Source organism: Austrofundulus limnaeus, unplaced genomic scaffold (assembly GCF_001266775.1).
Source record: "Austrofundulus limnaeus strain Quisiro unplaced genomic scaffold, Austrofundulus_limnaeus-1.0 Scaffold211, whole genome shotgun sequence".
Taxonomy (NCBI): Eukaryota; Metazoa; Chordata; class Actinopteri; order Cyprinodontiformes; family Rivulidae; genus Austrofundulus; species Austrofundulus limnaeus.
This window is the reverse complement of record NW_013952613.1, coordinates 541,134-550,223: the sequence shown is the minus strand read 5'-3', so window position 1 is coordinate 550,223 and position 9,090 is coordinate 541,134. Positions and strand designations below refer to the sequence as shown.

Genomic DNA, 9,090 nt, shown 5'->3' with positions numbered 1-9,090 from the left:
TCCATTGGCAGAAATTTTTGACTTAATTTGAGTCCAATTTTCAGACTAACAAGACAAATAATCTTACACATTCTGAAAACAAGATTATTATTCTTACACAATCAGTTCTTGTTTAGTAAATCAGTCTCAAAACAAGATCAAAAAGACTTTTTGACTGGATATAAGATATTAAAACTTGGTTAGGTGGATATTTTTTGCAGTGCACAGCCTTGTTGTGCATCTGAACCATTAAGGATTAGGAAAAGAAAATGAATTTCAGTCCTGCAAGTTCTGACCCAACAATTTGGCTCTGCTTTGTAAATAGTTTTCTCTTTTTTTTAGTGTTGATCAACTTTTCTTTTACTGATCATTTTTTCCAAAATAAATAATATTTGACATAACTTATTCTTTATTTCATTTGTTTAGTAGGAACACTGCTAGCATGTAAATTAAAAAAAGTTTAAATAAAGTTGTGATTTTCTTGAGCCACATTATTTTATTTTCTCAAGACGTTTTGTCAGATCACAAAAGTTTAAAAACATTTTTTCTTTACCCCTTTTTTTTTGTTTATGTTGAATCTGAAGCTCCTTTATTGCCCAAGTTATCCTCTTGTCGTGCGTGTGCGCGTTCATGTGTGACGCTCCTGTCTCCAGGGTTTGCTCTCCAGGCGCCTCCTCTCTCCTCCTCCTCCTTCCAACATGGCGCCGGCGCGCAGCGCTGCCTCCCCGACGGACGACGCTGAGAAGCAGAGAAAGAAGCGAAGAAAAAGCGGGTAGAAAAAAAACCTTCAGCAAAACTTCTGGTGAAACCAAACTTCAACTCCGCGATCTTTGGAGGGATCCTAAAAGGAAGACGCGCAGGTTTTTATAGTTTTAGTGTTGGTGGGGGGAGACGTTTGTGCGTCACCGTGTGCGTAACGGAGATCCCACCTGTCGGACGAAGGGAGATCTCGCTCGGTTTGTTCCACGATGTGAAGCTGTCTGATCTGAGCTGAGAGTCTGGGGACTGACGGGCTCAGAGCTGGAGAAAACATGAGCAGAGACACGGAGAGCCTGGAGGAGTGAGGCTTTTTCAGGAAGGAAAACAAACAAACAAACAAACAAACAAAAACAACAAGTTTTCCATTGTTTCCCACTGAGAGGATGGATGGAGAACATTCTGCTCTGTCAGGAGTGGAGAAGGAAAGAGAGAGGCTGCCACCAATTTACACCAACTCTCCTCCTGCTGTAAGAAAATCACTTTTTTTTAAATTTTATAACTTTTAATATTTCATCAGGTGCTTTGGACTGAAGAGGAAAAACACAATGAAGTAACAAAGAAAACATAATCTGGTGCTGATAATTCAAACAAACTTTGGCCAAACTGTTTTTTTTAAACGTTTTGTGCAGCTCTTTCAGAGTTATCTGCAGAATTATCTATAAAAGGTAAAAAAAAAAAGAAGTAAATTATGCAAGACATAATTAAGATGGTGCTCCACCTCAGTGCAATTATCCATTTTTACATCTAATTAGAATTCCTCCTCCATCTCATCTTAAACCTTATGTTAGATCTACTTTTACACTTTGATGAAATAATGTCGAGAAAGTTATTTCATCTTTAAAAAGCACATTATGAGAAATTTAACTTCTGGGTTATTTTGCTAACAGACAGACGCTGTTTGAATTGAGACTGTGTGTCATTTCATGCTGGTTGTATTTGTTTCAGAAACACCTAATTTCACCTGTGAGTCATGAGCTGTTTTAATGTTGTACATATTTAGTAGCTGTGGCAGCCATCTTAAACACAGCTGACTTTAAAGTGAATTAGTTGTAGATCTATATTCAGTGACCACTAGGGTTGGGCATAATCGTATCCTGTGTAATTAATCGTCAGAAAAACATTAATCGATTAATTTTTGGCACTTGACAATTAATACGATTAATGTCAGCAGGCAGACTAACCGCTTGGTGTTCCTCTCTGATTCAAATATGACCAACAATTAAGAAATTGTGTAATTTATTTATCTATCAACACAATTTAAAGTTTGATGTAAAGCCTGAAGTCTGTAATTTTGACACAAATTGGAACAGTTTTTTACGAAGAGCCAATTTTCTCCCTATAAATTGGTCATGTGACTAGGATATAAGGGTGTCCAGGGACTCCGGGGGATTAATCGTCAAATTAATCGTGATTAATTTTTTTTGCCAATATTGCCCAACCCTAGTGACCACTATCTAAAAGTTTCACCAAAGTTTGCCAAGTGATCTCACAGACAGACAAAACATCATATTAAGGATTTCACCGTTAAAAAAAAAAGTCACAGAACTCAGAAAGTTCTTCTTTTCTTGCCGTTTTGGAAAAAGTGAAAGCTTTGTTTAATAATGTTTTCCCCCCATAATGACTCGTGCCCTCAGCTCTGCAGCAGTGTCCAGTCAGTGATGTAATCGGTGTGTTTGTGTTTTTTAGCTGCCTGTGTCACTGTGAGCGCAGAGCGCTGCGTTTGCAGCCTGCTTGCTGGATCTCCGTTGTGTCAGGGAGCAGGAATGTGCACATCAGATGCTTTTGACCAATAAACAGTCTGTCACTGCTTCGCCTGCCGCTGCTCAGCTCTCTCTCTCTCTCTCTCTCTGTCTCTCTGGCTGATTTTTCATCCTTCTGAAGAAGTCCTCTGGCCGTTTTGGCCTGAATGAACCGTGATGAATTAAATACAGTCGTCGCTTTCTTCTAGAGGAAACTTGATGCTTTTTTTTTAAACTCTGGAAACCGGTCGGCTGTTCCTGAACAATCGGGTGAGAGGGGGGTTGTAAAAGTTCTCATCTCCAGAAATGTTTCCTTATTTTGTCCAGACCTCCAAGGTTCTTTGCAAAAAAAAAAAAAAAAAACTGCAAAGATATCTGGATTTACATCGCTGACTAACCCAGCCCTCTCTGAGCGGTGGGAGCAGTCGTCCTCCAGTGAGAAACTCGGAGGTTCGATTCCACCAGTGTCAACATGCACACACGCTGCCTCCAACTGGATTTTTGGGAATATTGTCAATTGTACAAGATTTCCATCAGAGCAACACACTACACAGGGTGGTGTAACTTGCTATATTATGTAAATACTAAGGGGGCAACGATACAGAAAATTCACGATTCGGTTCGGTTCGATACTTTAGTCTCACGGTTCGATATTATTTTGATACAAATAACTGAAATTTCCATGCACTTTTTAACTTGTAATTTATTGAAATCATTTATGAACATTTGTTTAACCTCAAAAGTACAGTTTTTAAATTAAATGTTGCTGAAACAGCAAGTTTCTCAGTGGTTCTGCGCTCAAAAATGCAGCCTAGGTGGAGTAGTCGAACACAGATCCACTGATCTTTCAGCACAGAGCATCTTCAGAAGACAAGTTGATGAAATAATTATTAAAAATCTGTATTGTTTGATACAAATGTGTGTTTAACCTAAAGCACTGTATTGAATGGTTCAATACGGGTACATGCATTGTTGCACCCCTAGTAAATACCCGCTGCTTCATCTCTTGATCTCATTCACCAGGCCAGGACAATACCTTTTAAAAAGGTGCAGTCACTTTAAATAAATTTCACAACAATCTTAAAGCGTCGTGTATTAAATGGAAAATTAATGTAAAGTAAAAGCAATATTTCCTTTAAAACAACAATAATAATAATAATCATAATGCAATTAAAACATGTTTATTAAATTGTTTGTTTATTTGTTTCAAGGATAACCTTGAGATGTAACATCTCATTTTCAAGGGTGTCCTTAAAGGAGACCAATTATGGGTCCTAGAAATGTTTATGGTATGACTGTGGGCTTTCCAGACCATGTTTATTCAATTTAATGCACAAAATAATTCTCAGTTAATAAAATTTCCCATTTTCTAGTTCTGCCTGCTCTGACTTCCGTTCAGAAGAGCTGTTTATGTTAATGAGCTCTGTTGGTAACGCCCTCCAAAAATCTGTTGACATTAACTCCGCCCTCCAAAGCCAACGTTTACGTTAGCATGGCTAATAATAGCAGAAGCTATGTTGTACAACCATATGAGAGACCCAGAGGCAGAGTCGGTCACAGCTTTTTTTCCTCCTCCCCCTCCTCTGCTCTGCGCTCACTCTGCATGCTGTTACCAGAGCAGGGAGCAGCAGCGGTCAAAATACCTCAGAAACTCAAACAAATAGGCTTTAACAAGGCTTTAATTAAGCTAAACAATAGAGGTACATGAGAAAATGTGTTCATAATGAATGGAAATAAATAAATAATTAAACTGTGTCCATGCTGGTCTCGATCCTTGTCTCCCATTCTCTGGTCCAACACTCTACCCATTGCCCTATTGTTGGCCTGTTGTGAAGTGAGCTGCACGTTACACAACAACACCATGACGGCTTTTTATACTGAGGAGGTGGAGTCTCACCTGGGGGTTGCTAGGTAAGGGGCTGAACGCAGGTTCTGGTGGGTTTTCGTACGGCTTGTGACATCACAAAATGACGGAAGTATAAAACTTGTCATTAATATACATTAAAAATACATTTACTTACAGTAAATGTATTTATTTACAGTAAATATGCCCCTGGCTGCATTTTTTTTGTCCTAGGACTGTTTTTAAGAAGTACATACTGTACCTAAAGTTGAGTAAAAAAAAACTTTAAAAAGTGAATTTTGCATAATAGGTCCCCTTTAAAATACATAAAATAAGCCACAAAAGCACAAATCATAATAATTAAATCTGAGATACAGTATAAAACTTTACAACACAAAAACATACTCAAATACACTCACACTCACTTTCATTGCAACTCAATGCATCTCCTGCACCGAACCAGCAAGTATATTATGAAAAATAAAATACATCTACACATAAAGTTCATAGTAACTGTATGGTACATACACTCAACAACATGACACCACATGACGTAATATATAAATACCAAATGTCAGGAGTAAGTCCAGAATAACTGAGTCGTTGTTCTTATTGAAAACAGGAGCAAGATGTTTGACAGTAAGTCAGCAAAGTCAGTTTAAAAACACGAAAACAGGTAATGCATCTAAGTCAGGGAGGCTCATTATTCCAGTCTGACGGAGCTTTAATCTAAAATGTACAACGTCCGATTTCCTTTCTAATGCTTGGTGTGAAGAAAAATACCTGATCAGTATTTCTCAAGTTAAAATGTGAACTAAATGTAATTAAGTATTGTATTAAATACGGAGGGAAATTAAAATAAATACATTGAAAAGTAAATAACCAATGTAATTTTCTTCTAGCTTTGGGAGCTAACCAGTTCAAAGACATACATAAAACAGTGATGAGTCCTACCTCAGAATAAATCTACAAAGGCTATTAAACAAAGTATTAAGGGGACGAATATTATTTTTTGCGGTATTACCTTAAATAGCATCTTCTTATTCTAGAGTGGGCAACACCAGTTGTGTGTTCAGACTAAAAGGGAAAAACATTTTACAGCGTGATAAAGTGACTTTAAATAACCATATGTTTTCTTAAAAATTGAGCCAGTATGAGGTTTTAAAGATAATCGAGGATCAAGCCAGAGACCTAAGTATTTAAATTGATTAAGCTGTTTTCATGTAGCGTATTTTTTTTTAGCTTTTTATCCTGTTTTTAAGTCACTGCTGGCTGACACAATTTATGGTTGCATTTTACTTTTATATTGTTTATGTTTTATTTAGTTTAATTTGTAGAACAGGTCATTGTGCCAAACAACAACGACATTTAACTGCATGTTTAAAAATAAAAATATAAATAAGTTCATCCAATGAACAGGTGTACTGATCACCACCAAGAGTGAATTTTTACAGTTCTCTGATTTCTCATAACCACTGACATGACGTCATGCAGCCTTTATACCATAAAAGGACACAACAATGTCAGTTTTGTCAACCTGTATGTAATTAATAAAACAAAACAGGAATAAGGTTCCTTCCTACCTTGGTGCCACAATTTCTACCACTTCCTTGAAATGAAAGTTAAAAATAAGTATCTTTTTTTTAACAGGCCAGAATGTAATAAAGTTCAGTTTAATCATGATTACCCCTTTGAATCCATCATTTCTTTCATGAAGTTCACACACTGACTAGAATGGACTGAAAATAAATACTGATTTGAGTAAACATTTCAGATTTCATTCAGAACAGCAGCATCATCTTCATCACTCACCTCAGTCACCAATCTCTGTCCCTACCTGCTGTCCTGCCTCTGACTCTGTATCAGCTCCTCATCACAAGAAGCATTGGGTTATTTACTGACAGCTGAACAAAGTCAACTTTAAAAAACCAAGAACATCAATAAATAACCAATAACTACAGTATTTAGTCTTGTTTTACTAGTGGTCTTGATCCAACAGTCTTCTCATCATCTGACTATTAAAAATTAAAGTAGTCAAACATGAACCAAGCTGTGTTTCATGCAGAAAAACTACTCTCAAAATTACGACTCTCGCAGTGCTGTTTAGGAAAAAAAATAATTTCATACTTTCTGATAAAAAAAAAAAACCAAACTATTCTGATGTGATAATTTTATTATTGCTGGTATTAACTATACCAGCTGATCACTCTCTGCGCTGTAGCAGATGCTGTAAATTACAGAAATAATTGGTCTTTTTTATGCCTTTTCATGATAGCTAATGCTAAGCTAGCTTTAGCCAGCACCTAAGTGCAAAATGTGATAACTTTACACAGGAAATAATAACCTGTCCTGTGTAGAGATTATGATTTACTTTCTGTTTTTTTTATAAAGAATCTCCTAATGTCCATTGGGCCTCATACAAGAACATGTTCATATTCTTATCCTAAATTTCTCTTACTTTKGTTCGTACAAAKGGTTCGTACGAACATGYCWYGTCAGATTCAACAAACTCTTCTATCTTCAGGAAAAGTGTGTAAATGAGCTGCGTAAATTCCACCTGTTCTATCCAGCTGCTCGTGCACGCGAGAGGAGATTAGCATAATTACCACCCCAAATACACCATATAAGGCTATGTTTCCTGCCTCAGATACAAGGAAGTGTCCATTCATGAAAATGGCAGCGATAATTAAAAAGAAGAACTTTATGAGTTCAGAGATTGAAGTCCGTCTGTCAGAGATCCAGAAAAGAAAATCTGTCATTTTTAGCAGGTCAGCTGTGGAATAAAAAGAGCTGCTAAAAGTATAAACAACTGTGTTAAATCATTTTAATTTATTCAGAAGCGGCAGCGCTGCGCACCGTACGCCCCCCCGCGCGCTGCGCAGTCGCAGGTGGTCTCAGATGCGGGTTTGAAATAAGCATTTTAAAATGTTTTCAAAATATGTCTGGCACTTTGGAGAAAACCCAGGACTCGCTGGAGGGATCATGTATCCCCTCTGGTCTGGGAACGTCTCGGAGTCCCCCCATGGCGAGCTGGAAGGTGTTGCTGGCTGGACGGACAATTTATGTTGTTGTTGAGTCTAAATTATTACATTTAAAATTATAACTCTAATTCAAACAGAATAGCCTATTGTCAACATAATTATGGAGTGTAATTTATTTTCATCTCAAAATATCTTCAAACTAACGAAATATAAATTTATTAATGAAGAAAACCCATCTAGATAACAGCAGACTGACTGCTCGTAAAATATACGACAGGTCTGGACCACTCGTRAATTTTGTTCGTATCTGAAAAAAATCGTAGAATACGAAAACATTGATGAATGCCACAAATTCTCCTAAATCACTCGTACGCACAACTTAAGAACAAATCTGTGCGTACGGACGGTTCTTGCATGAGGCCCATTGTGTCTGGGGATGGGGATCAGATATTGAAAACAACTACAGTCACACCAACGCTGTGTTCCACTACACCTGCGCTGACCATCACCTGTTGTTCTGCCTGCAGGCTGCCGTGACTTGTAACCAGGAAAACCTGGAGTGGACTTTTAGTGAGATGAGTGGTTTTCCCCATCAGTCAAGTAGAATGAATTCTTCTGTCAAGTAATGGAAACAGTGCTGTTTTTTTTTCCTTTCTAAAACTGCTCACACGTGTGGGCCGCTGCCCAAAATATCCATATGATAATCCGGCCTTGCACATTGGTAGTTGTTTCTGAAAGATTATGATGTTTAGTAGGCCTGAAAAATGATTTTAAAAAAGTTTAAAAAAAGTAATAATAAAAAAAGCCTAGCTATAAGCCTAACCCAAATAAAATATTTTTGCCTCTTTCTTCAAACTCCCTGCTCTGTGATGGATGTCATGGCTAATAAGATGCTTACTACTGAAAACTGTTCAAGCTGGATTGGCACCTTTCAACATTTATTCAGAGCTTTCCATTTTTTTTTATCTTTTAAAGTAATGGCCACTTTACGAAAACATTTATGTTTTCTGGAGTCTGTGACTGAACCTGGTGGTAATATTTGATGAAACTTTACTCCCTCCACAGGGTGACCTTTGACCCTTTTGTCACCTCACTGTTGCTGTTCTGGATTTGTGAGATTTTTGTTCATCTTTTTTATTGTCTCAACACAGAAAGGTTTTCTAAAATAGTTTTCTCAGGTTTGATGTAGTGCTGGACAGTATGGCCAAAATTTTAAATCATGGTATTTTTAACAATTCTACATGTGCCACTGTATTTTTGTTTTAAAGAGTACCTGTATGTGTTAATCACATTTTCTATTGATTGAGAGAAAAAGTATTGTGGTAAAGTGTCTAGGAATGGCCTTTGGCCTTATGACCTTAAATTTCTAGAAGTGATACTGTTTTCTGGGTCGTGTCACTAATGGTTTATCTTTCCTCTGTGCTTGGTACATCGCAGGAATCACTATTTGACCAAAATATTTGCGACTTGGCATGACATAGTGATACGCAGCATTTTGACCAAACCTCCTTTTTCAATGGTGCAGTCCATGTCAGGACCATGTGGACACAAGTTTGACTTGACAGAGTTTGCAGAATGCTGGCATTGTTTGATTCATGTGGGAGCTTTTAAAGCTGAAGTACTTCCACACAACAGAAACTTCCCCACCTTTAGGTGTACCTGTCAAAAATCAGGGGTGTCACTAGGTTTTAAGGACAAGGGGGGCTTAGCCCCCAGGAGACACACAGCATTTTTGTATATTATATATTTGTATTGTGTGTGTGAGTTATACATACATACATATATATAT

General features: G+C 37.4%; 1 protein-coding gene across 1 annotated transcript in view; it reads left to right on the top strand.

Annotated features, from left to right (window-relative positions):
* Positions 1–591: 591 nt before the first annotated feature.
* Positions 592–9,090, top strand: part of hectd2 (HECT domain containing 2) — a gene marked incomplete in the record, with an annotated part of 99,349 nt that continues 90,850 nt past the window's right edge. Inside the window, 1 exon segment of the mRNA XM_014019201.1 lies at positions 592–1,205. Coding sequence (XP_013874655.1) covers positions 1,122–1,205 — 84 coding nt within the window.